Consider the following 19,422-nt stretch of genomic DNA (forward strand, 5'->3'; position numbering starts at 1 on the left):
TTATGGGTTATGTGCCCTCAGGTGACTATATTATGCCATTGCTTAGGCTTAGTTTTGGGCAAACGGACAATAAATCAGGGAGAAAACTTGCAGGCAACATATTCAGGGTGAATTAAACAGGATTTTTTGAGACATTTGCACAACATTTAAACTTTATGGTAAAGTTTATTTAGGGTATAAACCTCAAAATACCTTCTATATTGTTCATTGACACTTTGCAAACTGCTTAGAAAATCTTTTAGTGCAGTAATTTCAAGACTCAATAAGTTAAAAGTAATTTCTCCATGTGACTGTTGGATCATTGCCCATGTAGCTCGCCTCGGTCCTTTAACCATACAAATGCACCAATTAAGATTCATTGGCTTTAAACTCAATATTACTGAACCTTTGTATTATGCTTAGTAAGACCTTTGACACTACAAATGAAAGTCACTTTTGTTCCATTCTTACATCGTTTCACGTTAAAAAAAAAATTCTTCACCTCACAATTACCAAGGAAAATCCACTATTTTACTGCATTCTCGTAAATTCCTTTCCCGGGATTTCACCATCTTCCACAATAGATGCGCTTCGGGGGACATTAGGGGTCCGACTGCTGAAGCGGAGCCACAGGACGCCTCACGGAGCGCACTGCGGCCCGGGCCCCCAGCCGAGATCCATTATCATTTCAAACAGGTCCGACAGTACAGTGACAATTTAACTGCCCATGTAATGACAAGCCTGACCCGCCCCCGCTAGCAGCCCCCAGCACCTGCACACAGCTCATTTATATTAACCAAGGAAATACACATGCAGTGGCTCGAGCTGTAGGAGATGGACAACGGAAATATGCACAAGCAGAAACATTACCACCACTCATCTGCATTAACAGCGTCACCTGCAGCATACGGAGCAGGCAGCGCTAATGGCTATTGCATGACACACTCGATTACCCACGAAGCTTAGCAACAGAATTAGCTTTAGGGTAAGTGGTAAAAAACAATGCCAGGAAGCGGCGTAGTTGTGCGACACAGATGTTTAATGGTAACAAGCGTTATTTCCACAATGATGCCATCAATGACGGTAGTTCAAAATTGCAGGTTAAGTTTATGCAAGGTTTACTTAAATTGAGTTGGACAATATTTCTGAAATACAACTAAAACAATTTTAGAGTATACTTGAGAACTTCCAGCTATATAGACCTCTCCTGAATAATGTCTAATAGGCAGCAAGGTTTCAAGACTATAAAACTAAGTTAAGAACAGCTATTGTTTGTTTACTCTCAAGCCACAGTTCCCGTTAATGGCTTTAATTGGATGAAGAGTTACTAGGTAAAGGTGTCAGACAGAAGCTGCTTTAACTACAGGTATCTTATATACCGATTAGACACCTAAAACACACATGGACTATGTTATAGCAAAACATCACTAGTTAATAATAACAGAGTGATTAGGCACCGGATGGTCTGCCTGCTTTAGGCATGTTTTTGTAATTGGAGTGGGAGAAGTTGGTGAACCTCTCTTCACTCCACCTGCAGCACCACTGCTGCCACACTAATCCCTCAAATCCAAACAAACCAAATAACAATTAATCAAATATACTTGACTACAGACTTTGTAAATATCCCCCCACCCCCACTGCAATATAAGAGGAACTCTAGATCTGCAAAATTACTTTCCACTTTCCACTCAACAGTCAACAGGCCACTGCCGGTCAATCAACTCAGAAACCTTATATCCAACTGAATTCATACATACAGAGCTCAAAAGTGACACTTCGAAGTACATTTCCCTTTAATTGTTCTCAGACTTGCTCTCTGTGGTAACGAATGACCACAAAACATTAATAAATACATTGTATTTATTAAAATCAGTTTCTAAAACTGAAAAATCATCTAATAATCAAAAATATTTTAAATCCAGTTATATTATTGCACATTTGGGAAATGTAATGTTCTAAACAGCAATTTTCCACATCACACAATTAAAAATGTATAGCACCCAAGCCTTTCAACTCATTACAGCGTTAGCAACCCCTCCAACACTTCTGTTTTGCTGTTATTGATTAGGGACTTGGGGAGGAGGTCTGAGGAGGGGCGTAAAAAAACAAGCTAGCACACATTTAGATTCTCATTAAAAAAAATAGTGTGTTATATATGGCTATACAAGCACAATCCTAGACATATAACCAGAATATACATGCATATACTTATATATACTTTACGGAATATCAATAATAGGGAAGATCTGTAGGTTATTATTACCATTATAATAACTAAATATTGGAACAAATTATAACTCAATACAAAAAATAAGAAATACATTTCAATCAAATATTCTTTTCCCTAAAAGCCAGTTTGAACCCTTTATATTGAAGACCAAGACCAGACCAAGTTGACATTTCACTGCAGCTTTGATTTATATAAAACGGGCAATGGTATAAATCAATACGGAGTGCAACTGATTCTCAGGTGCGCGCTGCAGCCCTGGGACCAAATGAGGACAGAGGAAGAGTGGTGCGAGGGACGGGAGGAGGGAGATGGAGCACCAGGAGGGGAGTGGAATTGTTTACTAGCGGTCCACGCAGCAGTCACCAAGCAACAGCCCAGGATCAGGTGTGGCCAACGGGAGCAGCCTATAATCATAAAATACATCAAATACATCAAATCAGATTGGGTGAACCTTGTGAAGTGGTTCCCAAATCGAGCAACAGTTTTCAATTGAATTCAGAGCTAATTTTGCCTCCGGTTATATTCTTGAATTTTATCGTTTAATTTTCAATACTTCATTGTTCCGGTAATGAAATTAATCTTCTACATTTGGCCCATCCTTCATTGTCACCAGGGCGACTGGTCAAGTGTAGGGATATCAAAATGTAGTGCTGTAAGAAAGTTCACAATTTAACAATTATTCATGATTATTGCCACCAAACTGTGAAATTCTTGCTTTGTCCATTTACATTACCATTCCTCCTGCATATGATTAGCTCTATTAAAACACACTTTCTGACTGTTAAAGTAAAGTTTATGAGACCTGTCACATAAATAATAATAAACAACATTTTAGTTGTTCTCTTTTTCAGAGTACAATTGAATTTAAGTGACTTCATTTTGTTTCTAAAAAAGTCACTTATATATTTTTTACAATTATATTGTAAGCATACTGTGCATATTTTAGGTCGGGGAAAATCCACTCAAGACACAACAAGAACATGCAAACAAACACCAATTGTATGCCTCGTTTCAGATCATTGGAAGTGCAGATATAGATATGACTCAATGTAGAAGAATTTGAAGCAGCCCTTGGTGTTAAAGCCATCGTCCTATTTCTAATATTAATTTAGCAACAATTATAATGTCCCAGATCTGAGGCACAGGAAGTTAATAGATTTTGTTCTCACTTGAAAGTGTTAGGAACCAAAAGAAAGAAGCCAACTGTAAAAGGAAAGGGAAGATATTTGCAAACAGTATTTCATTCTAACAATAATGATGCCTCTGGGCATGTATTGTGGCAGAGTGGTTAGCCCTGCAACAGCATTTGAGAGTGTGTTCAGACTGTCCTTTCTAAATTTCTGTTGATTGGATTCAGTAAACATTAGAAATGCAGGATGCGTCTTTTCTGACGAGGATGTGCCATCTGCTTGGAGATTTTATTGCTTTGAATGGAAAGTTCCACAATATGGCATTAAACATATCAGAGGTGGGCAATATAGAAAAATGCAGATCATATTGTGAATGTTGTTTTCGAAATAAATGTGTATATAGAGTGTAGAGTTTATATTTTAAAAATGCAACAAAAAAGTGGATTAAAAATAAAAATGAAAACATTTTATGTTGTAAACCTTCAGATGCACAACATTCTGCACTTTTTCCGATTCATTTAACAGACATTTCACATTCCTCTGACAAATAAACCACAAATAATACATTTGAAAACACGTTTGAACACATTTATTTTGGATTGTCAGATTATCATTATCAGGTTACTCCCAAAAGATCATCCTTTTTGTCATAATTTTACATCGCCCAGCCCTATCTGGCATTTAGTCATCTTACTATGAGCAGGCTCTCCACATAGCTGTCTTTCACCTTTGCCTGGTGATGCCTTATTTTTGTCTTCGTGGAGATAAATATATTTAACGCCATACTGTGGAACATTGTAGGCAAAGCAACATTTCCAAAGAGACAAACTGTGGCAGAGCCTGACGGGAAAACGTGCACACTACATCTATAAGATATAGATTTACATTTACATAGCAGAGGTCCAGGAGGTGGTGTAAATTGCACAACTAAAACCAGTTCAGCATTGGCCGCCTATCAGATGCATCTATTGCCCAATTAGTCTAATTAGCATGAGATTTATTAGCCTGTTTGAACCATAGCCAGACCAACTCTCCAAACGACACCAACACAAGGTTTAACAGTAGAGAACCACTGTTTGCACTTCTGAACGCAGTCAACCAGAACTTAGCAAATACTTTGGGTTTGCTCCAGGAAAAACAAAAATCCGACAGCGAGGGAGAGAGCAGGTCTGAACAGATTAACATGGTTTAAATGGGAACTAGACCATCTATGGAGTAGCACTTATGGGATGATGAACTTTCAAAGACCAAACTGTGTAAGTGGAAAATGCAAAATATGAGCTTGGCTTTGAGTTTGTTAATGTTATTTGTTTTTATGTTGTCACTCAACTTCAAAAGATTACTACTTTTATTGCTTGTAAAATATAAAATAGTACTTGTTAATAGGGATGTCAAGATGAATCAATAATTGCAAAAAATAAAAAAAATTATAATGGAGAGAATTTTTGCAGTAACTCAAATTATTTTAAATTCAATATACGCCAACAGTGATCTAGGTAATCAAGGCAAGCAGTGACTGACAAAAAACATCTAAAATTACAGTTAGTCACAACTATATTTAAATTGGTCCGAAATATATCCAAAAGGATTCCATTTTCCCCCTCACTTCTGTTGCTGAAGCTTGGCTAGAAGTCAATGCGAATTTTAGTGGCCTCTACAGGCCACTGAGCAGTACTGCATAGGAAGCTTGGTTCTTCTTCTTCTGCCACTTTTAATTTTGTGACCGTATTCAGAGCCCTGTTCATGATTCACGTGAGCTTTTAGAATCAGAGCGGACAGAAGCTTCTTTTAGAGGTCTGCGCATGCAGAGGACCACACAGCCTCAAACTGCGCTGAATAAACCTGTTTGGGAATCTTGGTTCAGAGGAAGTGAAGAAACAGCAGCGCCAAGTTTAAACCAACATACTTAAAAACGATCTTTTAGAGACAAGTCTTTGTAGCTAAGGCTCTGTTTATGTTTCTAATGATTAGATGTTAATTAGAAATACAGGCAGTATTTAAATAAAGGAAAAGATAATATGTGTAATTAAGTGATCAGTGAAGTGAAGTTTAGCTCAGTAGGATAAGTGTTCGTCTTTTACACAGGCGAGCGGGTTTCAAGACTGACTTTTTCCATCAATTGTTATCCACTAAATATTGATGAACACCAAAGTCTGCTTGGCCATCCATAAGTCACTGCACGCTACTGTACTCTGTACAACGTAAACCTGAAATGTAAATTGTTTTAATTTCTCTCCTGGTAGTTCATGTCATATTAGCGTTGCATTATAATTCAGAAAGAGCGATTACGTTAATATGATCAAATAACTCCAGACGATGTCAATGAAAGTTAATTAAGGATTTCACAGTTGGTCATTTGTCAATAATTGTGTTTCTTCTAATAATCACAACACTAGAATCTGACAACTTGAATTGCTAACTACAAGTACATCACATGCAAAACAGCAATTGCAACCAAAAACAACTGACAACCAGTAGAATTTTACAAGGATTCAGACTGCAATATACAAACTGAAAGTACGGTCTAAGACCTGCCATCAAATGTTTTTCCACATACAAAAATCATATCCAAGTTAGAGTCACACATCCAACTGAGAAGATACAGTTACCGACACTTCAAACGGATGTCTGCTGGCCTGATGCAGCCAAGAAGAGGAGCAGAACAGAGACAAAGGGGAGCTAAAGAAATTCCACCGGCAATTTAATTAGTGATCAAATGGAAGTAAGATATGTCTCGCTCTCTCCTCACTGGCCTCTTCTCAGCAGGGGCAAGTAAACAGGAAACCTAATCAGACACACAAATGTAGCCTTGTGCATGATGACAACTACTGTAGATCTTTTAAGAGTAATCCTGAAATTTGAAAAGAAATCCAAGCATCAGAAGACAATTTTATATACTTTGAGTTTAACATTCATTTTTGTTTCGATTAAGTGCCCTTCTTGTGACAACTCCTTAAATTATCGAGCACTGAACTGATGGATTTACACTTCGCAATTTTGGTGGTCCAGAACCGCTTAACTGTCAAAACACATTGCAGGGCAAAACACTTCACCTGCCTCGCCTTCTGCATCTGCCCAACCTGATTTATGAAGAAAGCAGAAAAGCAAAATAAAAAAGGAACACCACAAAAGATGTTAACCAAAGAAGAATACAACATGGTTTAGAAAGTGTACAATTCTCTTGTCCGTGTCTGAAAAGAAAATCGAAGGAAATCTGGCCAGTGAAAGCAGTGCAGCCTGGGTGAGTCCCTGCCCACAGAGAAACCCACGAGCGTAGGCCGAGCATCACTTTCCTCTGTAAGCGAGCCAATACAGGGGAACCACTGGACGCCGTCCAAAGAAATACACCTCTATTCACACTGAAGATGAGAAATCAAATATGAACACACACTTTGGTACAATACTAGGAGAACTACAAAAGGGAGAAACCTCGCTATGAGCAAACAGTCCTCTGTGCAAACCAGGGGATGCTCTGTCTAAGCAGGTTCGCTTGGATACAATGCGTTTTATTTATGTTTAAGTAAGGCTGCAGAAATATTAGCAATTTGAATTACTTCAATTGTCAAAAGGCTATAATTATTTCTCTCCAAACAACAAAATCTTGTAGTTCTGACCTCTACAAACATGCCTGAATGTTCTCAAATCTTAATAGGGCACTATGTCACTTTTTGGTCAGGGTAACATCTCCAGAGAGACAAGCAGGTAGCGCACTTGCCACATGAAAAGATACATAATGCTTTTTTAATGTTCCTGGAGGTGATTAAAACATGTGAACCACATCCTGATTTTAAAACATGGGTCAGAAAAATCTCTGCATGCCTAAAAAACAAACCATTGCTGAAACTTAACTCTGCTTAAAACATACAAAGTAGGCTTAAATCTGCAGCTTCTTAGTTTAGTACTGGCATTTGGAGATCAATCCATTTCTTACAGATGTTACAATACAATTCAACTACAATAGCTGACTGAGTTAACTATTTTGCATGATTTTTAAAAAGGATTATCCCCACAGCTAAGACAATCCCAGTCGTAATTCAATGAGTGCTGAAATGAACAGCTGTCCAGATGACACCAGCCAATGCCACACACTGCATCTTTGTTTGTGTGGGCCACAGACAGGCTTGTTGTGACATCTGCCACGGCTATAGTACTCGGTTATCAGGGGATGCCCAACATCTGACAGACAGAACAGAATAAAGCAGAAGAAGTGTAGAAAGAGTGTAATGTTTCGGAAATGTTTCATGCAAAAATGCTACTGATGAGCAAACATGCAAGACAATAAGGGCAAATGATAAACCAGGATGTAATTATGAAGTAAAACAACAACCAGTATACATATTGGACTAAGGACTAAATAAAAGAAACACCAGAAGACACCAGTCAACCTACACTGCCTTTACCAGCAGCACTGTTCACAAACCACTGGCATTGGTAAGGTATTTAAACCATTGCCATAAAAGGACAAACTATAGCTTAAGGTAAGATTATTCCGGTGTGAATTTGCTCCTGACTGAGAGCCCACCTGACGCCAAACAAAAGCAACAATATTATAAAACCCTGGGGCTACAAAGCATTAGTCAGCAATATATAGCTACAGGAAATGTAATCAAATGACTAGGAGCACTGTGGCAAACTGAAAATGCCCATAAAGAAGCTTAGCAACATTAGCATCTGAGAAGTCAATTTATACAGATAGTAAATGCAAATTGCAGAGTAAAGATTACAGTGTACTTTGCTCATCTGACTCTAACGATCTAGAACAGCTTTGTGTCCAAGGCTTCTAAATCACAAGTTGACTAGTCAGCGACTATAGTTAGTCGATTAGTTGAATTAAGGTTTTTAAATCATTTATAACCTTATTGATGTAAAAATTGACTGCATCTGAATGCTTATAGACTGAGAATACTTATAGTTAATTAACTTGGATTAAAACTGCAAGTATATTTGTGATAAAGCACGCACTTGAGTCAGTATAGTCTTATTTTTGTAATCAGTTAGTCACAATTATTCCAATTAAATCATTGCAACCCTTTGTGTGTCCACCATTTCTTTCCCATTGCAACAGAAGAAACCGAGCCTTGGTGCGAGTCTGTGGCATTTATGCAAAGTATACCATCCCAGCAACAAATGGTACTTGAGGTTGTTGAACATTTAAAAGTTCGACTGAATTATTTCACTTGCACATCAAAAAACAATTAATCAAGTATTTTAAAACAGCAATCACACGCGTCTATAAAAGTGTTGGATGAAAACTGCAGCCCTTAAGGTAATAAAAACAAAAAGCTTTGAAATTCATTCTCCATTTTTTGTGTGTGTGAATAGTTATAACATGCACACAACCTGTTCGCGTGCCGACTTCTTTCGCAATTAGTCACACTGAAGTCAGACATAGCTAATCGCCTGCAGGGACCACTTGGGCCCACCTGGCACCCACAGCAGGAGAGGGTGCGGCAGCAGCGGGGGAAGAGGCGAAGGAGGAGAGGTGTCAAAATGCATCAAAAAAAAGGAGAAAAACCTCTGCCCAAAGGCAAAGCATATGTCAGAGCGAGCATACTTCACACGTCAGTATAAAGGGGACTTAAATGGGGAAAGACATGAGCAGGAAGAAAGCAGGAAAAAGAAAGTGATTTACTGGTTTTAGTTATGGGAGTGTAAATAAATGTCTCGCCATTGGCGATAATAATGTTATAGAAGGGATTTGTTTTTTCAGCTGACTGTCGATTTATTTATTCCTTATTCTTGAATGTGCTGAATAAAAAGGCACATCTTTATCATTGATAAATAAATATGACTACATTGGCAAAGGTCTAGAAAGTGAGTGCTGTTTGGTTAAAAGGTGCACTAAGCAACTTTTCAGGTAGCGGGTCCACCAACATCGCCAGAGATTTTGTCCAGCATGGCATTAAACTCATCAATCATGTATTTATTCATTTACAGGTATTTTTACTGATAAAATACCTTGACCAACATGTGTTGGTACTGTGAGCAGTCGCCTCAGCACAGATCTGACATGTAACTGCCTGATGGCATCGCCTGCACCTTTAAAACTTCCTTTACTGATGTGCGCCTTGAATTCTCCATAAATCTCTAGAACTGTAACTTCAGTTGTCAAATTCCTCTTAACACGATACAGCGACTGTAAGGGGAGTAAAGACATAGTTCACCCTTCAGCTCTATGTCCATGAAAAAGTATTTTCTCCAATCTAGTCTGATCATGGCGACTGGCAGGTGAGAGCAAGTCTTGTTTGGAACAAGGCCAAGCTAATATATCAGGACAACTTTAAAAGATGACCCAGATGACACGGCCAAGCACTGAAGCTGCAACCAGATCCAAGGCAAGCATGCAATCGTTTAGCCACGATATGTGTCGGAACTCATGAGCTCTGCTTAATGATATTGTGTGGAGAAGTGTCATATTAAGTGACAATTCTAGTAAGTTGGAGCTCAATATATCAACTTGTAATTGTTAAGCATCTAAAACCAGTGCCCGGTCAACTTTTCACACCAATTATAAAAGTCATTATATAGGCAAAAATGGCAGGGTTCGAGTCAAACTAAAGTTGAGATGAGCCTACACACCACCACAACTCAAGCAGGAGAAACAAGACCTTGCGTGAATGAAAAACAAAGAACTGCAAACAGTCGTGAACGTTCATTGTACACAAACATCGACTGAGCTTGTGTTGCTCCAGGAGTTGAAACATGTCAGCGTCTTGCATGGCAGTATTATTATAATTATAATAATAATAATAATAATAATAATAATAATAATAATAATAATAATAATAATAATTTCCACTTACCAGCCAAGCGAACTGAAACGGAATCAAAATCTTCCCCGCTTCATCGACTTTATTGGGATTATTCTTCATGCCTTGAAAAGAAAACATATTTCCACCGAGAACGTGCGTCGTGGTCGATCCGAACGTGCACGGCCCCGTTGTGGTCACTTCGGTTTGGTACTCCTTTAGGCAGACTTTGAAATAGGTGTCGCATTCGTCCCGTGTACAGCGTTGGTCCTGGTGGTTCCGGGGCCCATCACAACACTCCCCGTCAGATAGTTCGCCGTTTATGTTCTCCACCGAAATCAGCTGCAGTTCAAAGTGGCCCGTGGACTGGGACAACTGTGGGACAACACGAGAAGGTGAGATATGGGACAGATATGACTGAAAGTACTCCAAAAATACACAGTAGTTGTAAGTAGGGCTATCAGGATCGATGGGTTTTATAAATATTTTTTTTTAGAAGAAACAATATTACTCATTTTAAGCAATGCATTCTCTAAAACCGCATGGATATGTCACATTTTAAGTCAAAGAGCCGTGGGAAAAGTCAGATAAGACAAATATGGAATAACATAAGTATATGATCTAGTCTGAACTTTACTTATATACTGTTACGTGTCATGTACATCCAAATTTTGTCTTGGAGCAGGTCATTTCACAGAAAAGGTCGCAGGTGCAGCTTGGTGTGATGGAAACTACATTTCTAGTCAATTCAGCATAATAGATCAAACTCAGCCTAAACCGTTGCACTTGCTGTCCACAATGCTGTTAGTTTGAAGTGAAAATATTTGCTAGATTTTACCCCATGCACAAAGTGGTCCGTTTTGAATGGTTTCCCTTGCTTTGAGGCGATTCTTTGGAACGCAAGTGCCTGATATTCGCCCGCACCATGAAGGGAGCACGTGAACAAGGTGCATCGGCTCTCATGCGTGCCTCTGGACTAACCTGCTGCAGAGGCCAATTCAAGCAACTTCTCACTGTGCCAGGCCCGTTTACCCCCCACAATCAAACACCTCTTTCGTTTTAAAGCAAGCTAAAATGGGACAGCAGCCTCCACCAGCACCACCACCACCAGCACCAGCAGCAGCCTCCACCACCAGCAGCACTGTGCAGCCTGCATCAATCCCCAACACTTGTATCTTGTCACGGTAACACGATCACACGCTCCACACAACTGACGTAATTCAATTAATCGATTAAAACGCAACGTAGAGTCACAATAAAACGCGCGCCCACGCCCACTAACTTTTGCCATTTTTTATTTCTTAATTATTATTATTCCCCCCCTCCCTTCAAATAACGTGCGTCTTTATTGCGTGCCCCGCTCGCGCTTACCTCGGTCCACAACGTCAACAGGAGCAGGCACACTGTCGGGAGCCCGTGCCTAATCCCGGTGCGTTTCCCCATTGCCGCCGATCAATTAGAGTGACATAAGGGAACCACGAGCGACACTGGTGCCTCCTCTCGCGGCTGCAGCTGACACGCAGAACGCGCCGCGGCGGAGGGGAGCGCGCGAGGCGGGCGGCAGCGGCGGCGGCAGGGGTTCAAGGCGCCCGTCGTCTCTCGTCCGCGCACACCGTAGAGGCGTCCCCGGTGTGCGTGCGTGCGCGAGGCGGAGCGGGCTGCGGCGGTAGTAGTAGTAGCGGTCTGTGGGCGGCGGCGGGCGGCGTATTGCAGCGGCACTGATGCGGGTCCATGTACCACGGGAGTGCCCCCTCCGTCAAATGTCTCCACACAGCAACTGAGATGTTCCCCCCCGATGCCGCGGACTGAGGAGAGGATGTCTGCTTTGATTGGCAGCTGCGCAAACCACTTACAAATTGGCCTGCAGGCAGTCTCTGAGCCAACCCGGATTAAGGGGCGGACAATAGTATAATAACCCCCACCAGCAAGCGCGCCGGCCAGCCAACCACCGGCGCCGGAGACCTCTCTCTCTCCCTGTGCCCGCGGCTCAGGCGCACACACCTACCGCCGCCTCCTGCGCCTCTCAGCCTCCGAGCAACTTCCATTGCACTGGATTTTTCTGATGGGGCTTTAATCGTGTTCAAAACTTTAGCCCACTGCGTAAAAGCATGTGCCAAATAATATATCGATTTTTAATATTGTGTTATCTTCATAGATTGTGTTTTTTGTCATGCAATGTGCAAAACCCCGCCATTTATTCCCATTATGTTCCCATTATGTTATTTTAGGTGCACTTTTAATGATTTTGACTACGTTGTTCTAAAGCTATTTATTTGTCTGGTTTATTCTCTGCTTTTGTGTGTAAAAATACAGCTCCTTCTGTTGAACACTTTCCACCAGTGAAGCAGGAGCAGCAGCAGGAGCAGCAGGAGCAGCAGGAGCAGCAGCAGCAGCAGCAGCAGCAGCAGCAGCAGCAGCAGCAGCAGCAGCAGCAGCAGCAGCAGCAGCAGCAGCAGCAGCAGCAGCAGCAGTTCAGCGTGGCGCACTCCACACGGGCTTTTGCAGAAGCTTAAAGCGCCCTCTGCCGCACGGTCAATACACAGAGGAAGTGCATGTGAAGTACTGCATGTGAAGTACTGCATGTGAGGTATTGCATGTGAAGTACTGCATGTGAAGTACTGCATGTGAAGTACTGCATGTGAAGTACTGCATGTGAAGTATTGCATGTGAAGCACTGCATGTGAAGTACTGCATGTGAAGTACTGCATGTGAAGTACTGCATGTGAAGTACTGCATGTGAAGTACTGCATGTGAAGTACTGCATGTGAAATACTGCGTGTGAAGTACTGCGTGTGAAGTACTGCATGTGAAGTATTGCATGTGAAGCACTGCATGTGAAGTACTGCATGTGAAATACTGCATGTGAAGTACTGCATGTGAAGTACTGCATGTGAAGTACTGCATGTGAAATACTGCGTGTGAAGTACTGCGTGTGAAGTACTGCGTGTGAAGTACTGCATGTGAAGTATTGCATGTGAAGCACTGCATGTGAAGCACTGCATGTGAAGTACTGCATGTGAAATACTGCATGTGAAGTACTGCATGTGAAGTACTGCATGCTAAACCAGTATCTTGTTAAACCTGGGGGTGTTCTTTGGGTCCAAATGAACCAAATAGAGTTATAAAAAAATAAACAAGTTAAACTTAAGTTGAACCGTGATATAAAAACATGTTGTTTGAATATGTAATATGAAAACTTGCTGTATAGTCTTTATTTGGAGGTAGATATATACCATTGTAGTGTTTTAAGATTGTTTGTTTGTCTATTCTGTTCCTCCAGTTATTTAAAAAGAAGATATTGCATGTAAAGCTGTGTATTGTCTTGTCTTGTGTTTTGTGTCTTGTTCATTTGCATGGATCAGCTGACAGAGGTGAGCTCAGGTAAGGTGACAGATGGCAGGTGGAAACTACAGGCTTTTTCTTATTTAAATGTGTGCCTTCAGACATATTACTATAAAGTCATGCTTATGTCGTGAGGTTATTCTTGGTCTCCTACAAAGTACTGTAGGTTTACTAAGTTTTCCACTTTAGGCTTGTGTTGATAAGATTTCATTTGAGATTAATTTGTTCAATTCTGTATTTCTACATTTCACTTGAATTGATAGACATCTGAGATGTTAATCTCTGGAAAATGGGACATGGTAATCTGGGATGCGGTTGGCAGAGTTGTGTACTGTCAGATTTGATGAAATGTACTAAGACTTGGGACTCGACTTGGACTTAGAGGCCAGTGACTCGAGACTTCACTTGGAGACCTGTGACTTGAGATGATTTGATGTTCTTCTTCTAAAAAATACATGTATTTAGAAAACACTCTATTTGATTTACTGGAAAATGTCCACTCCTTTGTGACCAGGATTATTAGACTATTTATAAAAATTATATGCATTACAAATTATCATTGGTCATTTGGTATAAAGACTTCCAAAGACTTGAAACTCAAAGAAAATTACCAAAGGCTTGACTCAGACTTGAAGCCAAAGACCCCCTGATCCCACCTCCAGCAGTCGGGTCCCACAAACAGATCAAATGAAAACCAACACAATAACTTTGAATTTCGTTGATAATCCAACACAACTGCAAAAGACAAAAAGTCTCCGGTCATTTTCGTAACACAGTTTTATGGTACAGACCAGGGTCACATTCACAGTGCCACCTTCATCTGTGTCCACTCGTCACAGAGTCCACAGCAGATACCAGCAAAGGCAGTGGTGATAGTGTGATCCTCCAGCGCTGCTCGTATGACTGGAACATTTCACACACATGAGGCCTCCTCCGCCATCGACTCACACCCGAGCAGAGCAAGAGGTGCTGGGCTTTCGTCTGTAACCATATATACAGTATCTAAGTACACTGTAAGTGGCAGACATGAGCTGCATGGAAACTGTAACTAAGTCTGTGGTGATACAAATATGTGTTCATAGATAAAGTTAAGACATGTAGATACTTTCAACAAAGATTCCTCGGACTCACTATCTCCTTTTCTCCACCATCACACGTGTCTGGATATCTCTAATACTATTCCTTCATCAAGAACATTACTAGGCTTATGTTTATGCTCTCTATAAACGAACAATACTGTAAGTTAACTCACTAGAAATAATGTATGACGAAGAGCAGTGTAAAATCAATAGCCCACGGACCAGAAGTTTTGTAATTCATTGTGTCTTTTGGCAGGAAACTTTGGATCTTTGAGAAGTTTGCGCATAAAAAAAACACCTTAAAATGACTCAACACCTGAATAAACTGTACTCATTTATCTCAATTGGAGGCAAGAGTAGAGGACTACGTGTTGACCCACTAATGGGAGCTTGGATTGTATAGTTTACATGGTTTACTATTGTCATTATCTGGGTTATTCTTGTGGGTAAAGCCTGGTAATGGAGTTGGGACCACTAAAATTACCGCAAACAAATCAACTTTATCTCCCCATCTTGGACAACAAAAGAAACCTCCATTCAAACAAGTGAATCCAATGCGATTTAGAATTCAAACATATATTTTTATGAATCGCTTCTACCTAATATTTAACAACGGCCCAGGCAGGAAAGCAGGCGTTGAATACTAAACCCGGTACGTGCATGGGCCCCGGGTGGAGTGCTGCTGTTTGCATTCAGGCCGAGTGTGCAGAAGGAGAGGGGATTAGGAGTGGAGCCTCCATGGGGGTGCTGCTCTCATCCATTTTTCATGGCATTTCTCCTTTCAGATCTCCAGTCTTTGTGCACGCGCCGGGGCTGCTCGATATTCTCTTTTATCTTTAAGCATCTTTTTGGGGCTGTCCGGGAGTACCATTTGGTGGATGGACACAGCGGTGGTGAGGGTCAAGGATGTGGCAAGCTTTTCTTTTTAATTTTATCTTTTAGTCGCGAAATTTATGGTAATATGAGTATTTTAATTGCTGCCCGACATGCCGATTGGTTTCTTCAATGTTTAAGATTTGGATGTTTGATGTTTGGTATGAGCCTACTTTGCATTCACCCTCCACATCAAAACTGGGACTAAAGCTGGAACTAAACTTGGGCTAAAGCATGGGATTGTCTACATACAACAGGACTAAACCCGGGACCAAACCAGGACAAAACCGGGACCAAACCAGGACCACAAGTGTGAACACAGCCTACTGTATGTGTCAAAATCCAGTGGACTTGCTGTAATCTTAAGGCCCAAGAAAAACTGTTTATATCTGGGAGGGCATCCAGTGCGAAATCACTAATAATTGCATGACTGGGAAGTAAACTGTGCAAAGCTTATGTGCAAATAGTCAAATGGAGGTAAATGATGGGTTGGGAATGTCAGTGCTGTTTATTTCCCCAGTGGGTTATAATACAAATACATGACTTTTTGAGGGTCTTAAATAATTTATAATAGGAAATAAGGGTCTCTAGCATCAGCATTATAGACTGACCACCACGGTTGCACAAGATATTGCAAATGGGTGTACAGCGTTATTATGGTTAACACAACATCCAAATCACAAGAAATGAATTATGTCGGATAAGGCTGTAAGGTTCTCAGTCTGAAAGAGACTTTATAATAACTGCACCTTAAGTAACCTTAATAAAGCATAAACAAAAAACTTTATGACTTAATTCATAATGAACTTTTTGTCTTTTCTTTTTTTTAAGAACGATTCAGGTTTGGTAATTAATGGGGTAGGAATATAGTGTTAATTAAGTAGCTTCTGAGCATGATCTTTTCTTCATAAACTGCTTGTTCATTATGAATGAAGTCTTTGTTCATATTAAAGTGTACTTATTATAAAGTGTTGCCCAAAATATTTTAAAAGTCATGTTTTTCTCAATTTACTCCTTATTTAATCCTTTTAGTGTTTATATTAAATGTGCTTTAATTTGACATTGCATTTACAACATCTTTTCATTTTACTGTATCAAGGTATTCAGCGACAGAACCTTTCCCCGTATTGTACAGCCAAGAGCTGGAGTATTATCAAACTGTAACTAACACTTTACATTAGAGAAGCACAGGCTTAAAGCAGAACTACCAAAAGCGTGGTCAAATTAGTTTAAGTTGTGTAACCGTTTCAAGTACTTTCAATCATTTCATTCCTCACTCATTACTCAGCAGCAGGGTCACTGCCAGCAGCTTTGTGGATGTGTTTATACTGTGTGTTGCCATTTGTTTTCATGTATTTTAGTTACTGGTTTAAAAAGCCTTGATCCCGGGCCAAGGCTAAACCCTGATTTAGGGAAGAATCCTGCACTGTGGGCGTCTTTTGACACAGTGTAATTTGGAACACTTTCTCAATAGCATGACATACTTCAAAGTTCAAGACACTTATAACGTTGAATAACATATACTGGCACCCTTGTGTTTTTCACCTATTGGATCTCAAAATATTTTATATACCCAGTAGTTATATGCCACTGTTAAAGGTGCAGTATGTAACTTAGGGTTAGGGGCTATGGAGATGCTAGATTGTTTTAAAGTATGGCATCTATTGAGTTATTTGCATGTTAATGTAGTAGTCTACATGAGATATATCACCAGAAATGTTGCACCTTTAACACTCCGGTCCGGGTGTGGTTGGGGACCAATCAATCAACTTTTTAGCCTCACTGTGTGGGTCTGCAGAAGTCTAGCTTTGCCAGAGACTGCAGCGGTTTGGTGCAGCTTCAGGTCATTAGACGAGTGTTCTCCCGTGAAAGGTCAAGTCAAGAACGGACTGCAGTGGCCCAGAGTTATTGCTATCTGCAAGTAACCCACGTGTGTCCCGAACCGTCCCAGCTCTGGAGTCAGTGTACACGAGGCATCAGAAACAAACACAGAGCTGCATCAATACTCAATACATCAATTATATCAGGTGGCCAGTTATAAACTAAACTACTGCATAAAGGAAACATGCACAATCCAACTCTTGTTTTGTACTTGTTGGATGGAATGTGGCTTTTCCGGCACTGCTCCTGTAGTGAAGTGTGCGACAGTGAATGAACGCCACACGCTTTGATTTGATTGGTTGGAACTGGAAACAGTAGTGTGTCCAAAGTTTAAAGTTGGCACAAATCAGTCCTCATGAATGAAACAGCAAGGACATGCACACAAAATGAATAAGCAGTTAAAGGAAATGGGGAGAGGGTTTGATACCCAGGGTCACTGTGGGTACATTCACTGGCTTGGGTCCAGTATTTTTTCCCCAGTTCTAGTCCAAGCTTGATTCCAAGTTTAGTACCTGTTTAGCCCCAATTTAGGTGTGTCTATGAGGGAAACACTTTTACACAGTCACCACATCAAAACTGGGACTAAAGCATGGCAAAACTAAACCTGGACTAGCTCTGTGATAAACAATGACTAGAACAGGACCAAACCAAGTCTACGTCAGCACTAAAATAAGATCAGAAAAGGAACTCAACTTACTTGCAATAATTTGATAGAAAGTAGAGCATTTCATTTTCAAGTTGACTCTGCCAGTTTACTACTATGTGGTTAACATGACAACAAAACCTTCAATACCCAAGGACAAAACTTCCCATTTGCATTAGCGTACGTGAGGCTCCATCTAACCAACAGTTTAGAGAGCTTTGCACCAATGTCATTGAGAATATAAAATAAGCCTATTATTAGACCAAGCAGAGATTTGTGGCAATACAATTCTGGTTTACAATGAACCAGCCGTAGCTAACAGGACAGACAAGTTTGCATCACTTACACTTCCAGCTCTTCCTGTCCCTGATTTGGAACAGAGTTTAGCACTTGTCCCCATTTGACCGTGGCAAATGTTCTTGCTTAATGCTTTTCCACATTGGGATTTGGAGAATACTATATATAAATACTTTACAATAGGTTGGATTCTTCAACATGAAAAACAGCATAATGGTAGAGTGCACAAGGTTTTGCCCAATAACTAGAGAAGCCCCGGTTCAATTACCAGAGAATGCTTCTGTTCTTGTTTCAAACGGCAAAATTATCTACGTTCTAGTGTGACTTTTACATTGTGCTGTATCATTCATTTCACACCTCATTTCAGATCCGTTACATACCAGCATCTACAGATCAGGACTTAGTAAACGGCATTAAAGAGTGTAATGTCTTTTGAGGTAAATTTATAGACTGGTTCCTATCTGGGCTCTTCCTTTGTCAGTTAAGATGGCCCCTAGCAGCAGCAGCAGCAGCAGCAGCACATGTTGAAGTCATTAAAGGAGATGTACAACTTTATGTGCAAATGGGTGAAGGAGTTTTGAGATGGATTCAGCTTTTGAAGTCAGATTTCTATATCCTTAACATTACTTCATGACATCCTTTAAAATAACGAGGGCAATTTACAATAGGAGCACATTTGACATTGCTTTATTTACATTGCAGTTGTGAGATGAACAACACAATTAAAAGGAAATAAAGGCAAAAGTAACAGTAATTGACAAAACTGTATATACTTGATGAAGTATGATTTAAATTTGGTTTAAACATATATTTAACATATAAACTTACAATATATATTTCGAATTTGTTTGGACAAACTTTGATTCACAAGGGAAATTACAGTCGCTCACACATGATTTAATAACAGAGCAATACATGAATGTAGAATAATACTATTCTAAATAATTGAAGTAGCAAAGACGGCAAAAGATTCATGTCAAACAAGATATGCAGATTAGTATATGTGTATGTACAAATAAACGAATGTGTATAAGTGTAAAAAGCAAGACGTTGAGGAGTTACAGCGCAAAGATGAAAATAGTAACTTTGAAAGTAAATCATCGCTTTGAATCTTGACATTTAGATTTTGTTTTCTCATTCTTTTGCTGCTGTTCTGTTTGCCATTCTTCCTCTTTTGTCATTGCTTCTGTTTACAATGTGGTTATTTTTTCACTTGTTG

At 40.1% G+C, this 19,422-nt stretch overlaps 1 protein-coding gene across 2 annotated transcripts in view; it reads right to left on the minus strand.

The window, feature by feature from the left end:
* The window catches only part of jag2b (jagged canonical Notch ligand 2b), a 51,139-nt gene extending 39,510 nt beyond the window's left edge, over positions 1-11,629 (minus strand). For both annotated transcript variants that reach the window (XM_072445217.1, XM_072445210.1), the window contains exons 1-2: positions 11,460-11,629; positions 10,143-10,463 (exon numbers count right to left, since the gene is read on the minus strand). In XM_072445217.1, coding sequence (XP_072301318.1) covers positions 10,143-10,463; positions 11,460-11,531 — 393 coding nt within the window. In that variant the 5' untranslated portion in view covers positions 11,532-11,629. The remainder of the gene's footprint in view (positions 1-10,142; positions 10,464-11,459) is intronic.
* Between the last annotated feature and the right edge of the window lie 7,793 nt (positions 11,630-19,422).

The sequence above is a fragment of the Eucyclogobius newberryi genome, unplaced genomic scaffold, assembly GCF_026437365.1.
Source record: "Eucyclogobius newberryi isolate DKJ021-1_F unplaced genomic scaffold, fEucNew1.0.hap1 SCAF_1, whole genome shotgun sequence".
Classification (NCBI taxonomy): domain Eukaryota; kingdom Metazoa; phylum Chordata; class Actinopteri; order Gobiiformes; family Gobiidae; genus Eucyclogobius; species Eucyclogobius newberryi.